This window comes from Ursus arctos, unplaced genomic scaffold (assembly GCF_023065955.2).
Source record: "Ursus arctos isolate Adak ecotype North America unplaced genomic scaffold, UrsArc2.0 scaffold_33, whole genome shotgun sequence".
Lineage (NCBI taxonomy): Eukaryota > Metazoa > Chordata > Mammalia > Carnivora > Ursidae > Ursus > Ursus arctos.
This window is the reverse complement of record NW_026623019.1, coordinates 579,138-604,188: the sequence shown is the minus strand read 5'-3', so window position 1 is coordinate 604,188 and position 25,051 is coordinate 579,138. Positions and strand designations below refer to the sequence as shown.

The 25,051-nt window shown below is 47.1% G+C and overlaps 2 protein-coding genes across 6 annotated transcripts in view; one reads left to right on the top strand and one right to left on the bottom strand.

Moving 5' to 3' along the window:
- Positions 1-25,051, top strand: part of IPPK (inositol-pentakisphosphate 2-kinase) — a 45,041-nt gene that overhangs the window by 16,996 nt on the left and 2,994 nt on the right. For all 3 annotated transcript variants that reach the window (XM_048218316.2, XM_026519128.4, XM_048218317.2), the window contains exons 7-12: positions 4,010-4,068; positions 4,419-4,491; positions 7,533-7,812; positions 9,460-9,610; positions 10,177-10,279; positions 24,712-24,791. In XM_048218316.2, coding sequence (XP_048074273.1) covers positions 4,010-4,068; positions 4,419-4,491; positions 7,533-7,812; positions 9,460-9,610; positions 10,177-10,279; positions 24,712-24,791 — 746 coding nt within the window. The remainder of the gene's footprint in view (positions 1-4,009; positions 4,069-4,418; positions 4,492-7,532; positions 7,813-9,459; positions 9,611-10,176; positions 10,280-24,711; positions 24,792-25,051) is intronic.
- The window catches only part of CENPP (centromere protein P), a 245,062-nt gene continuing 237,786 nt past the window's right edge, over positions 17,776-25,051 (bottom strand). Inside the window, exons 9-10 of one of the 3 annotated variants that reach the window (XR_008956908.1) lie at positions 19,083-19,162; positions 17,776-18,844 (exon numbers count right to left, since the gene is read on the bottom strand). Coding sequence is in view for 2 of the 3 variants with exons in the window: in XM_057305652.1 (XP_057161635.1) it covers positions 18,821-18,844 (24 nt within the window). In the remaining variant the exon portion in view is untranslated. Of the gene's footprint in view, positions 18,845-18,877; positions 19,163-25,051 lie in introns of those variants that run through there. The other 2 variants (XM_057305652.1, XM_026519134.4) reach the window with 2 other exon arrangements.

Sequence of the window (25,051 nt, the reverse complement as noted above, 5' to 3'; positions counted from 1 at the left end):
GTACAGGGACACCTGGGTGGCTCAGTCCCTTAAGCGTCTGCCTTCAGCTCAGGTCGTGATCCCAGGGTCCTGGGATCGAGTCCTGCATCAGGCTCCTTGCTCAGCGGGGAGCCCGCTTCTCCCTCTGCCTGCCGCTCCCCCTGCTTGGGCTCGCTAGCTCTCTGACAAATAAATAAAGCGTTAAAAAAAAAAAAACTTGCAGTACAATATTGTGTACAAGCAAGAGTGGACACCCTTATCTTGTTCCTGATCTTAGGCGGACGTTGTCAGTTTTTCATCACAGAGTGTAATGTCACCATGAGCTGGTCATAGATGTTCTTTTTGAGTTTTTTGTTTTTCTTAATTATGAAAGACTATTAGATTTTGTCCTACATCTATGGAGATGGTCCTGAGGTGCTTTTCTATCAGTGTGGTCAGTACATTGATTTTCATATGTTGAACCACCCTTGTATTTCTGGGATAAATCCCACTTTATTATAGGTGTATAAACCCTTAAATATGCTGCTAAATGGGGTTAGTTTTTATTGTTTTTATTGAAGGTTTTTTCTTAAGACATACTGGCCTGCAGTAATCTTTTCTAGTGATGTTTTGTTTGGTTTTGGTACCAGGGTGATAACTGGCTTCATAGAGTAAGTTAGGAAGTGTTTCCTTCTCTCCCCTCTAATTTTTTGGGAGACCTTGAGTATTGGTTCTTCTTTAGTCATTTGGTAGAATTACCTAGTGAAGTCACCTGGTCCTGGGGTTTCCTTTGTCGGAAGATTTTTGATTACTGAGTCAGTCTTTTATCATTATTCTGTTCAGATTTTCTGTTTGTTCTTGACTCAGTTTTGGTAGTTGTGTGTTTCTAAGAGTTTATGCATTTTGTCTAATTTGTTGGTTCATAATATTCCTCTAAAATTCTTTTTTATTTCTGCAAGGTTGGTAGTAACATCCTTTCTTTCTTTTCTTGTTTCAGTCGTTTTTCTTGATCTAGCCAAAGGATTGTAATAATTGTTGATCTTTTCAAAGAAACAACGAACGTACGGTTTGTTCTTCATTTTTCTCCCTGTGCCTCATTCCATCTGTTTCTGCATTAATCTTTACTATTTCCTTCCTCTGTCTGCATTGGATTTAGGGTGCCTTTTCTAGTTTGTTAGTGTATAAACATAGGTTATTGATTTGAGATTTTTCTTCTTTTTTATATAGGTGTTTATAAGTATAAATTTCCATGTAATCCCTGCTCTCTCTGCCTGCCGTAAAGTTTGGTATGTTGTATTTTCATTCTGTCTCAGTTTTCTGATTTCCCTGTTGATTTCTTCTTTGACTCATTGATGATGAGGAATGTGTTTAGATTTCTCATATTTGTGAGTTTCTGTCTGTCTTTTTTTTTTTTTTTTTTTTTTTTGCTATTGATTTCTAATTTCATTTCACTCATGTTTGGAGAATATTTGTATGACTTCATGTCTCCTTGGGAATGTTCCATGTTTGCTTGATCAGAACGTGTGTTCCGCTCTTGCTGGGTGGAGGCTGTCTAGATGCTTGTTAGGTCTGGTTGGTTTAGAGTGTGGTTCAAGTCTTTTGTTGTTAATTTTCTGTCTAGTCACTCATTAATTTAACCTCTTAAGCTAAACAGTCTAGCTCAGTTAATACGAGTTTACAAAAGCTCTGCTCCTTGTGGCTTTGTTGACTTCCCCTTCACAAATTAATCTTTGTACACAGTATGCTTGTCAATACAGATGCTTGACGACTGCCTTATGCCATGGGGAGGACATTCTGTCTTTAAAGGGGTTGGGATCAAAAAATTACAAACAGAGTGTATTTATATTGTCTTTCATGTTTACCTACCTGTGTAGTTCCTTTAGTGCTGTGCTCTTTATTTCTTCACATGGATTCCAGTCACTGTCTAGGGCCGTTTCATTTCAGCCTGAAGGGTTCCCTTTAGTATTTCTTGTAGGGCAGGTTAGCTAACAACAATTTTTTTAAGTTATTGTTTATCTGGCAGTGTCTTAATCACTCCTTCATTTTAAAGGGTAGTTTTATAGATGAAAAACTCTTGGTTGACACTTTTTCAGCACTGAGATTTTCCTGAATGCCTTCGACCAGTAAGTATTTGCTGAGGGGCTCTGTGTGCACACAGGGCCCGCCGTCAACACTCAGCATGGCAGCTGCAACTCTGCTTAGCCTGCACTTCCTCAGAACCTCAGAGCAGCAGAAGGTGGGGGCCTTTTAAGGTCCTTCCAGAGCCTTGTAGGTGCCCAGGTTATGCTGGAGCTTTCCAAAGCCCTGTGTATATCTCATTCCTCAGCTTTTTCTTTTTTAGCTCTAGGTTAGCCTAATTGTTTGCCACAACTTTTCTGTTACTGAATTGTTATCCACTCTCTCAGGTATCCATGAGTTGAACAGTGACCTGTGCTAGTTTTCACAAATGCCCCTTGGGAAAATGCCCCTTTAGCACTTGGTGAGCTCTGAGTCGGGTGACGAAGATGGGAAATCAAGGGATAGGTCACATAATGACCATTCTTTGGGAACGAAGGTTTGGAGAAACTTCTGGAGCCCCCTCTGGAGGCTGCCAGGCTTCTGTTTTCACCAGGATTAGGGTTGTTGGTTTTTAAGGTTTCCCTGGAACTAGAGAGAGGGGTGGGAACAGAGCATTAAAAATGCCACAAAGCTCAGTGTTCCTAGAGTTGGCCATTTTTCTTGAGTAAATGCTCCCCAGATTGTTGCAAGCCTTTGGTTAATTTTCAGAATTCTGAAAGTTTTGATTCTGACAGTTTGCCGGTTTTCTCATTGCCCTCATGGAGGAGAGAATTTCCAGAGGACTTTACTCCACTTTTGCTGACTCACCCCGTCTTTTCTTTGTGCTGTTGAGACTTTCTAGGCTGTTAGGGAAAAGAAGGTGTGCGAGCCGTTCCCTTTAGGAGAAGGTCTTCATTGTCACCATTCACTCACCATTCACTTGATGGATTTTTTAAGAGCTGGTTTTTACTATGAAGCAGTGCCTGCTGATTTAACTGATAAAATACGGACGGTCTCCGAGGGAACCCGTGTTGTCAGGTGGCACATCCTCGCAGACTTGTCTGTGCCGCACAGACACACGTCACCGAGTGGGAATGAGATGGTGCCTCGGCCACGTGTACCCTGGCGTGTGCTTGCACCTGCATGGACACATACACTTTCATAAAGCAAATACGGATCTCGCCATAAGTAGTTGCTCTGCTGATTGCTGTTTTCACTTAACTAATCTTTGAGGGTTGTTCGTTGTGTACCCTCAAAGGCTTTTTCAACGTGTATTTGGATATATGCACATATGGAGGCACCCTTTTTTTTTTTTTTTGAAGCAAAGTAACATCATTTCCACTTAGCAACTTTTTTCCTTGAATAAATGTTGGTGATTTTTCATTTTGCCTCTTTCTGTAAGTAGCTGGATATCATTTATTCATTCCTTCATTAGCGCGTGGCCTTCTCCGTCCAGGCCCATGAGAGCAGATGCCCCGTGAAGTTGTTTCCAGACCTCACTATTACAGTCAGGCTGCAGTGAACATCCTTGACCTCGTGACTCCTCATGGATTTGCCAAGTCAGGGGATACCCACGTTTAAAATTTGATGGAAACCAGCAAATTGACTTTCAGAAGGTTGTGCCAATTTATCTTCTCCCCCAAAACGTGAAATTACTTGTTAGCCACACCCTCCTCTTCCTGACAATTACAATTGTAAAGATTTGTTGATCTGATTACCAGAATTTAGCTGTGTCATTTTGTGAGACTGTGTGCTGCTGGCTGCAGAAAGAGGCAGCTTTTGCTGTGTCATTTTGAAAAGGTCCTGGCTGCCAGCTTCTCTGCTCGTGTGGAGGGCTGGGCTGGCAGCCCCCTGAGGCTCAGAGGAGGGCTGAGGGTTCCAGGGGTTGGAGTCAAGCCCCGGCCCCCACTAGTGATGATGTGCCCCTGGAGGTGCTGCCCTCGTCATCTCAGGGGAGCATTGGCCGCGAACTGCCCTCTCCGGTCATTTATAGCACACGGTGCTTTCTTCACAGGTGGCAACCGGAAAGTGGAAGCAGATAAGTAAATACTGTCCCCTCGACCTCTACTCAGGGTAAGAGGGTACTTCTCCTTTGTCCTTTGTGCTGCCTTTCGTGGGGGTGGGGGTGCGGGGGGAGGGAGGCCACTCACCGGCTGGTAGTCAGGGTCCTGGGCAGAGCCCAGGATTCTTGCCTGGGGTCAGCTCAGCTGTGGGAGGCAGTGGCTGGGGAGCAGAGGGGGGTTGGGGGCAGTGATGGGGGTCCTCCCTGAGAAAGGCTGGGGGCCTATGGCTCCTTAGCCCCCAGAGCCCGAAGCCTCCAAGCAGCTCTCACAGGCACATCCGCTGAGTCCGGTCCCCTGAGCCACAGGCGGGTGAAAGCAAACACTGCTTGTCATTCTATCGATAGTGTCTTTTCCTTTTAGAAATAAGCAGAGAATGCACTTTGCCTTGAAGAGCTTATTACAGGAAGCTCAGAATAACTTAAAAATATTTAAGGTAAGAGTTGCTTCTCTTTCGTGGCACTTCTGTGGAGGGGCCAGTGGGTGTCTACACTGGGCTGGGCGAACCCCCGGAACTTTGGTCCTGGCAGATGAGGGTGCCTGGGCTGGGGCTGCCTTGGCACAAAGTCCTTTGGTCCTTTTTCCAAGCCTCGTTCCACAGGCGTGGCATCCTGTGACCCCTAGAGTGTGGGACGTTAGCTCCTGGACCACTGGGCGGCCTTGGCTCCCTGGATGCATGCACACAGCCCGCTTCTGGTTCTGGGACAGGATGGCCTCGACTCCATCGGACTGTGTCCCAGGGGCCCTTCTGTGCGTCTCTGAGAGAGCGGCCACACCTGCACCTTTGTTCGCAGTTGATGGAGGGAACGTGTAATTCCCAGATCTTGTCAGCGAGCGAGTTCTCAGAGCCCCGTGGCTCTCATCATGCCGTCCTGGCCGGGGGGTGGGGGGGTGGGGGTGGGGGCGGGTTCTGCACAGGGAGCGTTCGCCATCAGCTCCGGCACCTTCCGCTCCTTCTCTGCCACCTGCCGGCCCCCTGACCCAGCTTCCCGAGACTCTGTGGTTGCCTGCCGGCAGGAGTCAAAGTCTCCACAGAGGAGAGGCGGTGAAGGGAGCAGGGCTGGCCCAGCGCTGGAGGAGGGCTCAGTGTGGCCTGTGCTGGAATGTGTCTGCTTGGATCTCCCTGGCCATCTCCTTTCCCGTCACCCCTGCCCCGGGTGCGTCCCCTTAGACGTTTCGTGTGAGGGAGAGTCTGCAGCGCGGTCCAGGCCTGCGAGCACTGCATCTGCGTGGAGAAACAGGGCTGTTGTATGCTGACAGCCCTGGGCCCTCTGTGTCCTGCCCCGGCCGGACGCCGCGGCTCTGCACACGGGTGTCGCTCAGAGTGAGCTGGGGACGGTGGGCGGGGAGCCTCTTCTTGACTTGCTTTCCCCCATCCGGCTCAGAAATCTGGTCAGAGTGAATAGACTTGAGCCTGTCTGCCTCCACCTCCCCAAATCTAGAAAAAGGGCTTCTTTCACAGTCCGTTTTTATTTTTAATTGTTATAAAGACTGTAGGGATTTTATATTTAAACCCTAAGGATACGTTCTCTTTCATCCGGGGGCTGGTTTGGAACCTTCAGTGAGGAGGGCGGCTTGCCCAGCAGATCCTTTGCTGACTGCCTGCTCTGGGGCCGGGGCCTGGAGCCGGGATGAAGAGAAGTGACCCAGGAGGGCTTTTCGAAACACCGTCTGGAGCGACAGAGCGCGTTCCTGCGCTTGCCGTTGCCGCTCGAGCCGGGCTTTGGTTCCCAAGGTCAGGTGTGGGCTGTTTCCCGGGCCGTGGCTGGTGCCGCCACCATCCGCCGTGGGAGCCTCTTCCCTGTGTGCCCGAGTGTTCCGCACACACTCCACAGCTGTGGCTGTGTCCACCCCAACACTGGACACTTGTGGGGGACATGGCGCCTTGTCATGGAGCCTGGGACAATGGCACTCCACTGATGTCACATTCATCTGTACTTGTGTGGATTTTAGACACGGGGGAGAAGAGGCTTCTGCTGCCCAGCAGTCACTCAGTGGCTCACAGGCCTGGAGGAGGGCAGCTTCGTGGGCCGCGGCGGCTCCTGCACAGACCACAGGCCCAGCCCTGGCCCCGTCTCTTGGTGGCAGCCCAGTGCCCGGTTTTGCTTAGCGCTTCGCCTTGGTCTCCTTCCCCACCGGGAGCTCCTGCTTGCCCTTTGCCTGGCATACCTTCTTCCTGCTGTAAGGCCATCTCAAGGTTCAGTTGTCTCACGATGGCTTCCCCGGGTCCTGTGGCCAGCAGTGACCTCAGTTGTGTGCCTCTTGCTCCAACACGTGACAGGAGACACCCCAGGAGGTGTCATGCACACTTCCGCATCCCAGGACCCGGATGAGGGATGAATGCCCAGTCCACACCTCGTGGGCTGAATTGATTCTCATGTGCCACCTGGGGACAGGACAGTGACCGTCCTCCTCTGTGTTATCCACCTCTGCGTAACAGCCACACACCGGCTCTCACGGTTTCCGTGGCCTGGAATTGAGCAGCATAGCTGGCTCTGGGTCCCTCTTGGGGTCGTGTCTTCTGTGACATCTTGACTGGGGCCTGAGGCCGGGCTCAGGCGTGGGCAGGACGCCCTGGTTCCTTGCAGAGGGCGGTGGGGGGGCTCCAGGGGCTGCTCAGCATGGCCACGTGGCTTGAGAAGAGGCGTGAGAGGGAAGCCAAAGCATCTTTCATAATGTGGTCTTGTCAGCGATGTGCTGTTGCTCCTGCTGCACGGGGGGAGGGGGCTACAGGATGTGAGTGTCAGGGGACCACTGGGGACTGTCCGGAGGCTGCTGACCACACCATCTCTCAGATGAGGGAACCAGGGGACAAGGCACTCCCCTGTGGCTGGGTACTGCTCAGGCGTGCGGGGATCAGGGTCCCTCGGGTCACAGGGTCAGCCCACTGGGCGGCCCTGCTCACAGCCCTGGGGATGTTGGTGCCATGGGAGTGTCTTTGCTAGATTTGGTATTAAAAGGCAGGATGGCCTTGGGGATGAAACGGTCCACGCTGGTGACACGGGCAGTCTTGCGTGCCCCGGCAGGAGGTGTGGCCCAGCCTGTTGCAGGGGACAAGGTCCCCGAGATGCAGGTGGCCCACAGACACCCACACTGGCCAAGAAGTTTGCCTGCTCAGGGTCAGACTGACACTGTGTCCCTCAGGAGAACGGGTGTCACATGGCTTCTCGGATAACAGGCTGGGGGTTTGGGGGTTTGGGCTTTGGGCCGCGTTCTCCTGAGGGTTTGTGTTTTAGGCCAGGACCGGTCTTTGGTTTTTGAGAACATTTGTTCTATTCCATGTCCTAGTGGGATTTGCCTCTTGGCCAGTGACACGGTGCGTGGGGTGCTTTTTCTTGGGGGGCCACAGTGTTCAGGGGCCCCAGACGGAGACAGATGTCAGGTGTCAAGTGCTTCTGCTGCTCAGTGGGCAGAGACAAAGGTGTTCTGCCCCCAGCCCGTGGAGCTGACGTTTCCCTGTCTCCCCCCCGCCTGAAGAATGGTGAGCTGATCTACGGCTGCACAGATGCCCGTAGCCCCGTGGCCGACTGGAACGAGCTCGCACACCACCTGAAGCCCTTCTTCTTCCCTTCCAATGGCCTGGCCGGCGGGCCCCACTGCACAAGGGCTGTGATCCGGGAGCTGGTGCGTGTCATCACGCGGGTGCTGCTGAGTGGCTCGGACAAGGGCCGGGCGGGTGCCCTGAGGCGGGGGCCTGGGCCCCGGGGCCCTCGTGTCTGTGAAGCCAGCCCTTTCGGCAGGAGCCTGCGGCGCCAAGGTAGGCCACGCTGGGCGTGGGGGGCGGGGGGGGCAGAGTGGCGTGACCTGCCAGGGTCCTGCCTGGCCTCACGGAGCTCTTGCGGGAGCAGCCTGGGCCTTGTCCGGGCTCCCCACAGCTGGCCTCCCTGCCTCCCAACCCTGCTGGGGAGACTCCCTGCCTCACCTTTTATCTGGGCTGTAGGGTTTTCCTCTAAAACACCGCCCCCCACGTCTGTGTGTCCTCCATAGTTTGCCAAGCGCTTTCCCTGTGCCTCCGTCTCGTCGGCATGGCGACCCTGTGGGGTAGTTTCTCCCCAGCAGGTGGATAGCTGAGGCTCGGAAGGCTGGAGTCCCACAGCTCTGGGCCCTTTGAGGTGGGGTGGCCCCCGCCCCTCCCATTTGCCAGTGGGCTGGCTGTGACTCAGTGGGTGTCCCCGCTTTGAGGCAGCCTGGCGGCAGCAGGTTTGGGTTTTCACCTTGCGTGTTCCCAGGCTCCTCAATTGTCCCTTGGCCGTCTGCTGGTGGGCTCCACGCCACACGTAGGCCTCTGCCACGTGGGGCTGATGAGAAGGACCCAGATCATGCCTGTTTCGGGCTGAAGGCCCTGCTGCATGGCTCCTAGTGCTGCTGTGTTTGCCGAGTGGATGCCCGGGCACGGCAGATCACCCGTCGTCTGCCCCTCATGCCAAATTTTTCTTAGCACAAATGAATTTTGAGTCTTTTTTTCTTGAAAAAGTGATACCTGATCATTTCAGAAAATTGTGGTAGAATTATGCCCATGTTGGGGCCCTTAAGTAGATGACAGAATGTGTCTGGAAGGACACAGATGGGTGCTGAGCGCCACTGGCACCTGGGACTTTGCTTCCAGGCCTTCCCTGGACACACAGGCTGACATAAGTGTGACCCACGGGGTGTGCAATCTAGGACGACAAATCGTGTTCCACACGCTACTTTGTCATCTGGTGTTTTTGCCTAATAACCAAATATGTATCAGCAGTTGTATTTTTTGAATTTCTGTTGACCATGAGGTAGGTATTCCACTGTTGGCACAGCCTGTAATTTCAGCAGATCCCCCCAGCCGGGTCTGTGTGTTTTCACCGTCTCATGTGGCTGAGCATGTCCTGCCAGCAGTGGGAGGTCAGAGGTCAGAGTGTCTGTACTGAGCACGGCTACCCCCTTCAAGGGTGAGAGATGGGCCGGGTCCCTGTCTTCCCAGCCCGCACAGCGCCTGGCGCACGGCCGGGACCCGTGGACGCTTGTGTCTGGAACGGACTTTGTGCCCACACTGACTCTGTGATGACCGCTCCCTGCTGCGGGTTTGTCAGCGGCGGCTTGGACTGCTGTCCTGCGCAGCCACCCATCCGTCAGCATGGGCTGTGGCTCTGGGCTCTGCGGTCTCCCAGATTCGGGGACATCAGTGTAGTCATTTTACATGTCTGTGCCTGGCTAATTCAGAGCGAGAGCCGTGTCTGCACGGAGGTCTGGGCTGTTGGGAGGGGCGAAGGGCCTTTGAGAGGGAGCAGCACAGAGCGGGACGCGGGTCCCCTGCCTGTCTTTGGCGCCTGGCCCTGTGCCCCAGCAGCTCCGTGAGGCAGGGTGTGGCCCGTGTCCGGGCTTTCTTCAGTCCTTGACAGTAAACCTCTTGTTTTCCCGATGTTCTTGGTAGGAAAAAACAGCCCGGAGTGCTCGGGGTTACCGAAGGGCTGTCTTCTGTACAAAACCCTCCAGGTGCAGATGTTGGACCTGCTGGACATCGAAGGCCTCTACCCTCTGTACCGGCGGGTTGAGCGGTACCTGGAGGAGTTTCCTGAGGAGAGGTGAGGCCCAGGCCTTTGGCCCCCCTGCCCCTACTAGGCAGAGTGGGCCCAGAGTATTCCTGAGGGCAAGACGGGGCTGGGGGAAGGGGGTCACCCCAGTGGGAGGACTACCCATCCAGCCGCAGCCACTCCCAGGCGGTCTGTGAAGGAGGAGTGGGGCTGGCTGGCTGGTGGCCCCGTCCTGTGTTGGCTGAGCCTGCAGGGGGCAGTGCAGCTCCACAGCTGGCCGGCCGCTCCCGCCCCACCGGCCAGCCATGCCGGGACGGAGGTCTCTGGGGTCTCCGCCGCAGGCTTGTGGCCAGGTTGACCTGGACTCCTCCATCCCCTCTCCGCTCACCAGCGTCTCTGACCTGGATGCCATTTGTCCTAAACAGGAGGCAGCCCAGGCTCCCTGGCTCTGCTCTTACACGCTTCGTCTAAAATTGCTTCTTCAGAACAAAGCTTACTGTTGGGAAGAGGTGGATCTTTGAGATGTTTAAAGGCAGATGTGTGATTGTTAACAGTTTGTCTAAAAACTGTTTCCAGGCAGCTTTGCTATCCTGTTTTTTTTGTGCTTTCTCTTTCAGAAAAACGTTGCAAATAGACGGGCCTTATGATGAAGCGTTTTACCAGAAGCTGCTTGATCTTTCCACTGAGGATGATGGGACAGTGGCCTTTGCACTGACAAAGGTGGGCAGACCCTTCTGGAAACACTGTGTGCTCTGTAGGCTCTTAACACTAACTTGGGGCTTTCCTAAGACATGTCATTTTTCATTACCTGTCCCTCGGGCTTAAAGCAGAAAAATTGGGGAGTTAAAAAAAAATGGCTGTTTTCCTCGGGTGGCCCAGGCAGGTGGTGACCCGGAACCTTAGCTAAATCCTCCCGGTGGCTTGGGGCCGCCCGGAGGCCCTCTCCCACCCGTGTGCTGGGGGCCCGACCCCACCCGTGGCTGTGTGTGGGAGGCTCCCCCAGGCCTGGCCCTGCTTTGAGGGAATTCAGAGGCTCACTGGACTTGGATAGCAAAAAGACAACATCTTTCACTAATCTCTGACTGAAATTCGGCGTTTCCTCCATTGTGAATGTGGCAACAACCACTGTCGGGTCAGCAGGACCCCCGACTTTGCCACTGAGAGAACCAGACCTGTTCGTTTCTCATGGTAGTGGCTTACAGACACCTCACGTTACCTTTAGTCGTCACTCCTGAGGTTTTGTGGTGCAGGACTGTGTCACACACTGCTTTAAAAAATACTCTGGTATTTGATATAGTCATCCTGCTATTTATCTCCTGCATTTAAAAATCTTATTCTGAGAGAGATCCATAGGTTTCACTGCGCTCTCAGTTTTGCTGAACGCTAACACGGTGAGGGAGCCTCTAGCGGGAATGAGGGGCAGAGGGGGGCACACGGCCGAGTGGCCGTCTGTGTGTGCAGGCTGGCAGCTGCTCCGGAGCCCTCGGCTCACCTGTCCTGGTCCCCACCTTGAGTCTGGTCCCCACTTGGCTTTGGCTGCTCCCTCTCCTACAGCTGGCACAGTGTCGAGGAGGAGGATGGGGGAGGTCGTGGGGGATGCCCTGAGGTGCTCGGGGTGGGGAGAGATCCGAACGTGCAGTCTTTGCACCAGAATCTCCCGTGTTGGCTACAACTTGGGTGCGCCGATTTAGGGTTAGGTAATGGCACTGCTGTTTTCAAGAGAAGCAGTAGAAGAGTTTTTTGGTTTTTGTTTTTTTTAAAAATACGCTTCTCTATTTTTCAAAATTGCTACCAGATAAACATAGATTACTTTTCTACTTCGGTTTTTAACGTCATATGTAAACATAATCTTATGGTAAGAGACTCAGGCAGTGACTCCACCTACCCGAATGGCGAAGCTGAGCACCACATGGCCCAGTGCTGGGATGGTGCTGGCTGCTGGCGCAGAGAAGTGGGTCCCTCATCCGTGCTGGGGGCAGGTGGGAAGCCACTTGGGGAAGCAGTGGCGGCTTCTCACAAAACTAAACCTGCACGTCCCCTACGAGCTGGCCTCTCACGCCTGGGCATGTGTCACAGAGAAGGGAATGCTCTTGCTCACAAGCTAAGTGTCCACCAGCAGGTGGCCCACGGCAGGTTACATTGGTGGCAGGGCTGAGCAACAGATGACCTGGCTGAATCTCCAGGGAGCTGTGCAGGGTAACAAAACCAGTCCCAGAAGGTCACACACTAAGACGGTTTGTATGACATTCTTGAAATGAGAGAGCTGAGTGATGGCCGTGGTTTGGGGAGGTGGAAGGAAGGTGGATGTGGCTGTGAAAGGTCAACGCGAGGTGTCCTTGTGGTGGGTGCGCTCTGTGTCTTACTGCGGTGGTGGCTGCGTGGACATACCCGTGACCACACTCGTGCACGTGCACACACACAGACTAGAATCAGATCATGGCGTGTATCCGTGTCACTGTACAGTTTTTGCAAGATGTTGTCATTGGGGGAGGCTCGGTAAAGGGTTCTCAGGAGCTCTGCGTTATTCCTGACACCTCCACGTGAACCTGCAGTTACTTCAGAAACAACCTGATGAAAAAGATTCAGGCCGTGAGCGTACCGTATGAGGCTGTGTTCGTGCCCAAAGCACACGTCCACGGTTAGCAGGGCGTCTTTCCAGACCCCCTCTCTCACACACACTGTCTGGGGGACGCCCGCGCTACATGCATCGCTCACCAGCACACGCGTAGCGGAATGCGGCCTGAGGTCTGTGTGTGGGACTGTGAGGGTCTACCTCTCTGTTAGGGAGTTAGGCTCTGCGGGTTGGAATCTGAAGAGGAAGGCTGTGAAGGGAAGTGGTGGAGCAGGTGAGAACATTCTGAGGCTACAGACTTAATTCTTTCAAGAACTTGCCGAGCCTCATGCCTCTGAGGAAATGAGAGAGAAGGGACTACTGCCTTTATTTCGAGGCTCAGGAAACCGCAGCCCAGAGAGACCCTCGCTCTCTGTTGTGTAGAATTCCACAGCAGGAGTCAACACACTTGTTCTGGAAAGGGCCAGAGAGTAGATGCTTTAGACTTTGCGGGCCAGCTGGCCTCTGTTACACCTGCTCGGCGTGCCCCTGTAGTTCAGCGTGAGCTATAGACAAACCTAAAGGAGTGCAGCTGTGTTCTAGTAACACTTTATAAAACCAGGTGGGGAGCTGGATTTGGTCCCCGGCCTGTAGTTTCCCGACCTCTGTTTACTTGTCAGTGTTTTTTTTTTTTCCCCCAAGATTTTATTTATTTGAGAGAGCGCGAGCGGAGGGGTGGGTGGGGACGGATGGACAAGGAGAAGCAGACTGTGCAGGGAGCCCGACACAGGCCTCTATCCCAGGATACCTGCGCCGAAGGCAGACGCTCAACCGACTGGGCCACACAGGCGCACCCAGCTGTCAGTTTTTGTATTCCATTCTTCGCTCTGTTGGTTTGGAAGTTGCACATTCTCTTTCTATCCCTGCAGTGGCTTGTGCAGTCTGACCGTGCACGTTTGAAGTCTGATGTTAATCAGCGACTTCACCTGCCCTACCGCACAGACACACAGCACAAGTAACCGGGGCTGTTTCGGTCGTTTCTCCCACCTCTCCCACCTTTCACGCAGCTGTTGTCTGGTATTCTCCTTGTCTTGCTCTTTTCTAAAACTGCAGTTCAAGGTATCGCTTACCCATATCTTTGCCCAACGTTCTTGTATCTCTGATCTTTCCTGTTTCCCTTTTTTCTATAACGGGCTTATTGAGATAGAACTTACCATACAAATTGCCTGTTTAAAGTGTATAACCCAGTGATTTTCACCAATTTCAGAACATTTGCATCACCTCTGAAAGAAATCCCACCCCCTTTTGCTGTCATCCCCTCCTCTCCCCACCTGCCAGCCCGAAGCAACCGTGAGGCCCCTGTCTGTCTCTGTGGCTGTGCCCCCTGCAGACCCTGCATGTAATCGCACTCATTCAGTGCCTGGTCAGTTAGGGGTGGCCGCCTTCGCTCACCATGTTCTCAGGGGTCATCTGCATGGTAGCATCATCACGTGTCCACGCTTGATTCCTTTTTTATAGCTGAAGAATGTTCTGCACATACGTTACATTGTATCGCACATTACCGATGGACATTTTGGCTGAGATGAGTGGTACTGCTGTAAATACCGTGTACAGGTTGTTGTGTGCACGTTTTTACTTTTCTTGGGTATATACCTAGGAGTGGAATTGCTGGGTCAAACGGTAACTTATGTGTAATTTTATCAGGATCTGACCGTTCCGCAGTGGCTGTCCCGTTACGTTCCCGCCAGCAATGTGTGCGGGTTCCAACCTCGCCATATTTTCAACGACACTTGTTATTTATCCTCTTGCTTTTAGCCGTCCTGCTGGGTGCGAAGTGGTGTCTTGTTGTGACCTACATTTCCCAGGAGACAGAGCGTTCTTTCGTGTGCTTGTTGCCTGTTTGTGTACCTTCTTTGGAGAAATACCTAGTAGATCCTGTGCCCACTTTTAAATGATGTAATTTGTCTTGTTGAGCTGTGAGAAGTCTGTGTGTTGTGGGAAGTGGGCCCTTATCAGATGATATGTAAATAATTTTCTTTCATTCTATTTTTTTTTTTTTTACTTTCTGAAAATGCCCTTTGATGCAAAAATGTTTTTGATTTTGATGAGGTTTAATTTATCCATTTTTTCTTGTATTCATGCTTTTGGTGTCCTATCTAAGAATCCATTGCTAAATTCAAACTCATGAATATTTTCCTGTTTTCTTCCAAGAGTTTTATGGTTTTATCTCTTACCCTTAGTTCTTTGAGCCGTTCTGAGTTACTTAGTGTATATGACTTGAGGTAGGGTTCCAGCTTCATTCTTTACATGTGGATGTCCAGTTGTCCCAGCCCCATTTGCTGAAAAGACTATTTTTTAAACCCCACTGAATGATCTTAGCATCCCTGTTCAAGTCAGTGGCTAGTAGACGTATGGGTTTATTTCTGAATGCTCAGTGGTGTTCCTTTGGTCTATATGTTTATATTTATACCGGAACCCTGTCTTGCTTACTGCTGCTTTGTAGGAATTTTGAAATCGGGAAGTGTAAGTTGTCCAACTTCGCTATTCTAAGATTGTTTTTGCTATTTGGAGCCCATTGTGATTACATGTAAATCTCAGAATCAGCTTGCTAATTTCTACAAAGCAGCCAGCTGGGATTGTGGAGAATCTGTAGAACACTTTAGCTGGAATAGCCATCTTTACAGTAGTAAGTCTTTCAGTTTGTTAACATGGGATGCTTTTCTTCTTTCTTTCTTTCTTTCTTTTTTTTTTTTTTAAAGATTTTATTTATTTATTTGACAGAGGCAGCGAGAGAGGGAACACAAGCAGGGGGAGTGGGAGAGGGAGAAGCAGGCTTCCCGCTGAGCAGGGAGCCCGACACGGGGCTCGATCCCAGAACGCTGGGATCACGACCCAAGCCAAAGGCAGACGCTTAACGACTGAGCCACTCAGGTGCCCCAACATGGGATGCTTTTCAGTTTATTTAGACCTTTGGTTTTCTTTGAACAGTCATTTTTAGTTTTCAGCATGTGCATTTTGTACTTTAAGTTTATTCCTGAATGTTTTATTGTTTTTGATGTTGTAAATGTATTATTTTTCTTAATTGTTTTCCAGTTGATTGGTACAAGTGTATAGAAATTAGTTTTTGTATATTGATCTTGTAGCTTGCAGCCTTGTTGAATTCCTTTATTAGCTCTAACAGAGTTTTAGTCGAGTCCTTAGAATTCTCTCTATACCAGATCATCTGTGAATAGAGATAGTTTTCTTCCTTTCCAAAGTGGATGCCTTTTATGTCTTTTTCTTGCATAGCTGCTCTAGCTAGAATCTTTAGTACAGTGTGGGATAGATGTTCCAAGAACAGACATCCCGGATTTGTTCCTGGTCTTTTTGGGACAGTGTTCAGTCTTCCATCATTATGTATGATGTTAGCTGTGGGTTTTTCATAGATATCCTTTATCAGGTTGAAGAAGGTCGCTGCTTTTCCTAATTTGTTGAATGCTTTTATCAAGAAGGGATGTTGGAGTTTATCAAATGTCTTTTCTGCAGCAATTGAGATTATCATTTCTTTGCTTTTTTGTAGATATGGAATATTACATTCCTTTGTTTTTAGATGTTAAAACCAACCTCGCATTCCTCGTATAAATTGGACTTGGTCATGGCGTATGACCCTTCATATACGTTGCTACACTCAGTTTCCTGTCATATGGTTGATGATTATCGTGTTCATATTTGTAAGAGATACTGGTCCATAGTTTGCATTTTTTATGTCTTTTTTGGTTTTGGTATTAGGTAATACTGGCATTATCAATTAGCTAGGAAATGTTCCAGGCTCTTACTTTTTATGGAGAGTTTTAAGAAGAATTGATGTTAATTATTATTTAAATATTTGATACAACTCAATAGTGAAGCCATCTGGGCCTGCACTTTTCTTTGTAATTAGTGTTTTGATGCCCAGGTTAGTCTCTTTATTTGTTACAGGCCTGATGATATTGTCTATTTCTTCTCGGGTCAGTTTCGATAGTTTGTGTCTTTTTAGGAGTTTGTCTATTTCATCTAAGTTGTCTAATTTATTGGCCTACAATTGTTTATAGTTTTCCTTTTCTTCAAGTAAACCCTTTAGAAATTACATTAGTAACTTAGAGTCTTTTTGAAAATTCTACATCCTGTTTACCTGAGCATGTTTATATTTTTCTACAGTATTGAAAGGTAATTTTTTCTGTGTACGAATAAGGGGTTCACTGTTTTTCTCCTAGCATTAAACCATTCAGTGTAACATCATCTGACTGTGGATGTGGCTGCTGAGAGGTCTAACTGCCCTTTCTCAGGAGGAGAGTTTTTTCTCTGCCTGCTTTTAAGAGCTTCTCTTTCTCTCTCGTTATTGGGCATTGTGATTAGGTGTGGCGTGCTTTGTGTTTATCTGATTTCATATACATATGCTGTGCTTCCCCTATTTGTGGATTTATATCTTCTGTTAGTTCTGAAAATTCTCAGCTATTTTCTCTTCACATATTTTTTGTTCTCCATTTTCCTATTCTCTTCTTCTGAGACTCTAATTAGATATAGAGCAAACCTCATTTTATCTTCCTCATGTCATAACTGTACTTCCCTATTTTTCATCTTTTTGTCTCTTTGTACTACATTCTGGGTATTTCTTCAGTTCTGCCTTCCCATTCATGGATTCTTTCTTCACCTGTGTCTAATCTACTAGTTTATTTATTCATCAAGTTTTCCATTTCAGTAGTTTATATTTTTTATTTCTCAGAGTTCTGTTTGGTTCATTTCCACATCCGCTTGGTATTTTTGATAGTTCCTTCTTGCTTGCCCAATTTTAAATTTCATCTTTTAGTTCTTTAAACAATGTATGAAGTTATTTTATATTCTTTATCTGGTATCACATACATAATAAAATCTTAGAGGTAAAAAAATTCCTTGTTATTTTGGTGATTCAGCCCTGTGATGTCTGCTTGGGTTTTTAATGGTCCATGATTGTGAGCTCCTATGTTTGGTCTTTAGCCTGTGGGAATCCTGGGGACCTAAATAGGGGATGCTTTCCTCCAGAGAAAATACAGATTCTTGGCTTATGGGAGAAATCTCAGTTTGGACCCTGTACTCTTGTGGCTTATTTTTAGAAACAGTGCTTCCACTGACATCTGCCTATAGAACAGCTCAGCCTTCTCATTTGCTCCTTGCTCAAAACCCGAGTTTTGGCTTTTTTCGAGGTGAGTGGTGAGAAGAGGGGATTGAGTTAGTGATTTCCCTAACCTTCTCCAAGCCCCACAGTGCACTGAAAGTTATGTTAACAGGGGTTTAGTTGTTTTGTAGGAGGGCCCTTGGAAGTCCTCCATACTCCCTGAAAGTCTCATTTCTCTTTAGTATGTTCATATCATGGTCATTTATTTGGGTGGTGTTTTTAATTTGTTACTGTAAAAAATGTTGACACCTCATTTTTATACTCTAATCTTAGTGCATGTAGGCATATCTGAAGGTAGATTATTGGAAGTAAAATTGCTAGATTGACAAATTCTGTCAGTATTGTCCTTCCAAAAAGATGTTGCCAATTTACGTTCCTTCTTGCAACAATTGAGGGCCCTTTTCCTCCATGCCCCCCAAAACACTATATATTACCAGTATTTAGAATTTTAATTTTCTAAGTTTTTTTTTTAAATTTGTTTTTTAAAGATTTTATTTATTTGATACAGAGACAGCCAGTGAGAGAGGGAACACAAGCAGGGGGAGTGGGAGAGGAAGAAGCAGGCTCCCAGCAGAGCAGGGAGCCGGATGCAGGGATCAATCCCAGGACCCTGGGAACACGCCCTGAGCCAAAGGCAGATGCTTAACGACCCAGGCACCCCCTTAATTTTCTAAGCTTTTATTCTCAACCATTTGTGAGATACAGCACATACAGAAAAAGTACACAGAAAAAAAATGTACCGCCCAGTGATTTGTCACAAAGCAAACTCTTGTGGAATTACCAGTTAGGTCTGGATGTAGAATCCTGGCAGCCAAACATAATTCCTGTCATTTCCCTGCCAGTTATTCCTCTTTCTTTTCTCCCCAGAGTTAAATATTGTGCTGATTTATATTCTTATAGTTTGGTTTGTTTTGCTTCTTAACTTTATATATGGAGTCCTGTCTTTTTTAAGAAGAGAAAACAACTCTATAGGTTAGTCACGTTATTGCGTGCATTTCCATACTTGGATTGCTTTACAGCCGTCCGTTGAATAGATGTACCACAATTTATCCGTTTACTGTTGATAGACATTTGGGTTGTTCCCTGTTTTGGGCTGTTAGGAATAAAGCTGTTGTAAACACTCTTATGCAGATCTCTTGGTGAACATGTCACACATTGCTCTTGGATATTCCCAGGAGTGGAATTTCTGGGCCAGAGATCTGAGCATATTAGCTTTAGGAGATACTGCAAAACAGTTGCCTACTTAAATTCCCTACAGCTGGCTAGCGCAGTTCCCCTTGCTCCTCATCCTCTCTACCATTTGGTTGTGGGTCTTTTAATTTTAGCCATTCTGGTGACTGTGTGGTGGCTTATTGTGGTGATGAGATTAAGCACCTTTCCATATGTTTATAGGCCATCTGGTGGTTTCTTTTGTGTAAAGTCTCTTGCCCAGTTTTTGTAGGGTTGTCTCACTGATTTGAGGGGGTTCTTCATGTATTCTGGATTGCAGCCTGTTGTCAGATGCACGGGCTACTGGTGTGTCCTTCGACTCTGTAGCTTGCTACTTTACTCTCTCAGTGGAGTCCTTTTAAGAAAGGAAGTTCATAATTTTAAGATAGTTTAATTTACATCTTTTTCCTTTTTATTAAGAAGTCTTATCTATTTTAGAGACCTTTATTGTTTGCCTATCACATTTGGTAGGTATGGCATGAGGTACGGTTTTATTTTATTTTCAAATGGAATTGTCCCAGAATCACAGGAATTATCCTGATCACTAGAGAGTCAAAACAAGCCATGATACCCAGTAGAGCAAATCCTTCTACCTTCTTCAAGATTGTCTTTTTCCTTGGCTCTTCTTGACCTTTGCTTGTGTACATAAATCTTAGAATCAACTTGTTCAGTTCTATGAGGAAAAGCAATAACCTGTTAGGATTTTGATTGGTTTGGCACTAAAATGACAATAGGAATTGACAGGTATACAATATTGAGTCTTCCAACATGGGCATTTCTATTATTTTAGGTGTTATTTAAAAACTAATAAAAACAGGGGTGCCTCGGGGTGCCTGGGTGGCTCAGTCGGTTAAGCCTCTGCCTTCAGCTCCAGTCATGATCCCTGGGTCCTGGGATTGAGCCCCACATCGGGCTCCCTGCTCAGTGGGGAGGCTGTTTCTCTCTCTTTCCCTGCCCTCTACCCTGCTTGTGCTTTCTCTCCCCCCTTTCTCTCTCCCAAATAAATAAACTTTATTAAACAAAACAAAACAAAACAAAACAGGGGCGCCTGGGTGGTTCAGTTGGTTAAGCATCTGCCATCAGCTTGGGTCACGATCTCAGGGTCTTGGGATGGAGTCCCGCATTGGGTTCCCTGCTCACCAGGGAGTCTGCTTCTCCCTTCCCCTCTGCCCCTCCCCACCGCTCGTGCAAGCACACTCTCAGTCTCTCTCAAATCTTAAAACTAATAAAAACATTTTAGGGTTTTCTTTAGAGGTCTTAGATTTTATTAGATTTATTCCCAGATACTTGGTGGTTTTGGATATAAATGGTATCTTTTAAAATACTTCATTTCAGCAGCACCAGGGTGGCTTAGTTGGTTAAGTGTCTGACTCTTGGTTTGGGCTCAGGTCACGGTCTCAGGGTCCTTGGGATGGAGACCCGCACTGGGCTTCCTGCTCAGCAGGGAGTCTGCTTGTCCCTGTCCCTCTCCCTTGCCCCTCCTTGCATTTGTGCAAGTGCTCTGTCTCTCAAATAAAATAAATCTAAAAAAGTTTCATTTTAAAGTGTTTGTCTTGGATATATAGGAATGCAATTGATTTTTCTATTTGACTTTTTATATGTCAACCTTGCTAAACTCACTGATTCTATTTTTTTAAAGATTTATTTGAGAGAGAGAGCATGGGAGGGGCAGTGGGAGAGGGAGAAGCAGACTCTCCACCTAGTGGGAAGCCTGATGTGGGACCTGAGCCAAAGTCAGCCCCTTAGCCAACTGAGCCACCCAGGTGCCCCAAACTCCTGATTCTAACTATTCACTTACAGCTTTTGGATTTTTGTTGTATGGAATCATATTGTCTATGAATTTGATTGTTTGCTTTCTAGTCCTTATGCCTTTTACTGATTTTGTTTTGCTTAACTGCATAAAGTTAACTTATGACCGTGGGAATTCCGGTCTTGTTCCCATTCTCAGAGAAACCATTTTACCACTAAGTAAGTTGTTTGCTGTAGGTTTTTTGGGGAGTTTATTTATTTTTTAAATAACTTAAAAATTAAGGATGTTCCATTCTATTCCTAACTTGTTAAGTTTTTCTCGGGAGCAGATGTTGAATTTTATCAACGCCTTTTCTGTTTCTCTTGGATGATCATGTGACTTTTCTCCTATTTTCTGTTAATGTGGTTAACTGTACAGTTTTTACAGTGATTTCTTATTTTTACATATTTGGTTTGCTAATATTTTGTTTAGGGTTTCTTTTGCATATGTTTGTGAGTGATGTGAGTTTTTTCTAATGTCATTGTTAGGTCTTGGTATCAGGGTATGCCTGCCTCATAAAACATTGGAAGAATGTTTGCTCATTTTCTGGTTCTCTGGAAGAGGGGAAGTAAGAATTGTATTATTTTTTCCTTAAATGTTTTGTAGAACCACAGGTGAAACCATCTGGGCCCATAATTGCCTTTGAAGAAAAATTTTAAATTAGGATCTCAATTTCAGATTTTCTTTTTTTATCAATTTTAGTAAACACATTTTTCTAGAAATTTCTTTCATCTAAAATTTTCAAAATTTTTGTATATAGTTTTTGATATTATCTTTTAATATCCTTTAAGATCCGAAAATGCACTTTCATTCCTGATGTCTGAATATGTTTTCTTTCTTAATCCATCCCACAAAGAGTTTGTCATTTTTGTTAGTTTTATGAAAAATTAGGATCCTTTAGTGTACTATATGATTCTTTCCTATTTCAGTAATTTCTGGTTTTTTTCCTTTCTTCTTCGGATAACTTGTTCTTCCTGTAACTTCTGATACGCTTATCTAAATAAGTTTTGTACTTTTTTTCCCCAAATGTGTATTTAACATTTTTTTGTAAACATGGCTTTAGCTCCATTCCACAAGCTGTATTTTCAACACCATTCATTTAAAATATATGCTGTGATTACTATTAAGATTTCTCCTTTGACCCACGTAAGTATTTAGAAGGGAATTAATTACCAAACACATGGAGATTCTCATTACCTTTTTTTTGATTACTAGCAACATTGCATTTATGGTCCGAGAACACAGTCCATATGGTCTTTTGAAATTTGTTGAGATTGGCTTTTGATCATTTGAAATGTATTGTGATTTGCTTTATAGATCAATTTGTTTGAAAAATGCTTCTGTGCATACTTGAAAAAAGATGTCTTCTCAAATTATTGGGTGCAGAGTTTTATATCTTCCCATTAAGTCAGATAATTGTGTTCAGATCTTCTATAACCTTATTTTACTGTCTGCTTCTTTCGTAAGAAGGATGTTTTGAAATTTTACATAATAATTATGGAATTTTCTGTTATTTATTTTGAAGCTATATTGTCAGGTGCCTTAAATTTGGAATTGTTAAACCTTCCTGCTCAAATTTTTCACTTGCAACTTTCAACTTAAAGTTTCCTTTGTCTGATACCAGTCTAACACCTGTAGGTTCTTTTGGTTAATATTTGCACTGCATATCTTTTTCTGTTCTTTTGTTTTTAATCTGTGTCTTTGCATTTAAAGTAGGGTTTGGCTTTCTATCCTTTCTGATGTTTTGTGGACGTATACTTGGGTTTAATCCTTTACCACCTATTTTATTAGGTTTCTTTTCCTCTGCTCTTTTAGAATCTTTTGGGTTATTTTTTTGTATTTCCATTTCCCCACTCTGCTGGAAGTTAAAGAGTCTTTTGCTTTTCTCTTAGTGGTTTTCCTAACCTTTGCAGCAAGCAGTTGACTTATGAAAGTCTGATGTCTAGTACCTTCACTCTCTTTTTGGACAGCGCAAAATTCTTAGAGTATATTTTACTCTCGTCCTGACTTAAATCCTATTGCTGTGTATTCTGTTGTTTTAAACTCAAGGAGATGTTATTACCATTTTATACGATCGGTGTCCTTTTACCCATTACCCACAGATGCTTCTCTTGGGTTGTTCTTCCTTCTGCCCTGCACCCCGGAGCCTGTATCTAGAATGATCCTGTTGTCTGAAGAATACCTTTTAACGTTTCCTTTGTGTTGGTCTGCTGGTGACTCATTCTTAAGTGTTTGGTGATGTGTATAACTGATTGTGTTTTTTCGGAGTCATTCTTGAGTCTGTGGCTTGATGTCTTTCCTCCCTTTTGGAAAATATTTGGCCTTAACAGCTTCAGATTTGATTTCTGCCCATTTCCTTGGTATTTTCCAGCTGTCTAACTTTCCATGCTTCATTCTGGATATTTTTACTTGGACCTATCTTCCATTGTAGCAAAACTGTCTCTTGAATTCTTAATATTGATTTTTGTATTTTTTCAGTTCTAGAATTTACATATGGTTTATTTTTATAGCCTCCAGCTCTCCTCTCAAGTTCTTGATTTGTCTTTTATTCTTTGAACAGAGCAGCATGTCTGTCTGGTACCTGCAGTAGTTGGAGTCCGTGTGTGTCTCTGCTGACCTGGGGCTGGGGTTTCTTGCAGGTTTTCCCTGCTGTCATGTTTGTCGTACCTGGATATTTTAACTTGTGTATCAATCACTATATTTTACAATTATTTTAGAAATAATGCAAGGGCTAGGGTAATGTTTTCTTCCAGAGAGGACCTTGGGTTTGCTTCTGCTGGGGGTCAAAGAAGCCCTATCAAGTTGGGGTCCTCTGACCCCAGTTTTGGTGACTGATCTCTCTGAAGCAGGGCTGCAGGTCCTGGAAGGCTGCCAGCTGTGGCTTCCTCAGTCTCAAGGTGCAGCTTTGGGTGCTAACCTGAAGAGAAGGTTCACACGGTTACTGTCCCCATAGCCCTGGAGGTTGGTGAGAATACCTCTCGGCCGACGCTCCCAAATTGTCAACCCTGTCTCAGGGCAGAAAAGACCCAAATGTCTGTCTTCCCCCCACTGGTCCAGCCACTCTCCCTGCTCCTGTTCACACTGCCTTGTAGCAGACGGTTTTGGTATTTTGTCCAGCTTTCTCTGGTGGACCTCTGCAGTCAAATTGGCCCCTGATTATACATTACTCGAAGTGAGTCTGGCCCTCCCATTTTGTATCTGATTTTATGTGTAGTTTTGTGCATCTAATGAGTGAAAAATGTTTGATGTAATTTGCATTTCCTTGATGAGTAGTAAGATTTGGTATCTTTTCATATGTTTATTGGCTGTTTTCTTTTGTCTCTTTATTGGGTCCCACACCTTCTTTGGGAAGTATCCTCTTCCAAATGGATCTGGCACTTGATGCCTTGGTGCTGGTCTGCGATTGCTGCTGATCTGTCTTCCACATTGCTGTTAGGACGGTGTTGTGTAGACACTTTTCATCTTTGGGAATTCAGATCTGTCATTCTTTTCTGGCTTGTCTTGTATACTTTTTTATGTTTATGTATTTTGTGAAACACCTGATTTCTTAGCCAAATGAACCGAGTGTAGAAGAAGTTTTGCAAGCCCCGAAAGAGCCACTAGCCGGCCTGAGGTGGTTGTGCACAGGGGAAGGTGGGAACTGGATGTTTCCTCGGGGTGGGACTCAGAGGGAAGGGCTACAGGGAACGTGAGACTGATCTGTCAGCACATGATGTTGAGGCCAGTGACGACCTGTAAGGCCCATTTCCTTTTTTGTAATTAGTTTATTTTTGTAAAAGTGAGAGCTATTCAATCTGAAAAATTCAAGTAATAATGTGAAACGTCGAGGAGGGGGGGGATGCTCCAGACTCTACACCGAGGTGATGCTTTCTAGAACCTCTCTGTATGTCTGATGTGCAGGGGGGCGCACAGGGCCTCACGAGCTGGGTCCCCCGGAGCACGCTGGTTTGCACGGGCAGTCCTGGTGGATGTGGTGGCGGGCTGGTGCGTGCACGTGTTCAAGCCCAGTGTCGAGAGCAGCCCTGCCATCGCAGGGCAGTGCTGAGCAGGCCGGCTGTGGGTCCCTCTGGGGGTGAGGTGAGTTCACACAGAGCCTGGCAATCCTCCGTCTGCAGTGTCATTCGTGGTGGTGGCTTGACCCGAGCTGGCCTCACTGGGCATGTGTAGAGTGAATCTGGCCCAGCACCATCAGGCCCGGTAGCCCAGGTAGCAAACTTCCAAGCTGGCAGACTGGCTGCCTTGCTGAAGACAAGCTGTGTCCTAGTGTTTGGAGTCGGGGTCCACATGCTACTTTCAGTGAGAGGTCAGGGCGGGTGGGCAGAGCTGGCCTGGGGCTTCCTCACTCACCTCTGGGTCTGTAGCCAGTTCCTGGACCGTGCCGGGTGCTTGTGGTGGGGGTGTGGTCCTGGAGCTGACCTCTTCGTCCCCCATAGGTTCAGCAGTACCGGGTGGCCATGACTGCGAAGGACTGTTCTATCATGATTGCACTCTCCCCCTGTCTGCAGGATGCAAGGTGAGCTGCCTGCTGTGCGTTCCGTGTCCGTGTCCCTGCAGTTAGAGCGTCCTGGCAGGGCCACGTCTGCTGACAGGCCGATGTCCGTGGCCTACACGACACCTAGTAACTCACCACGGCTTGCTAACTCCTGCTGCTCTCTAGAAGCTTGTGATTTATGGAGAGTACCTTAAAAAGATTGTCCTATTAAAGATGACTGTGATTTTCTGAGAAAATACTCCAAAGACTTAGAAGCAGCTTGGATCCTGTGGTACAAATTC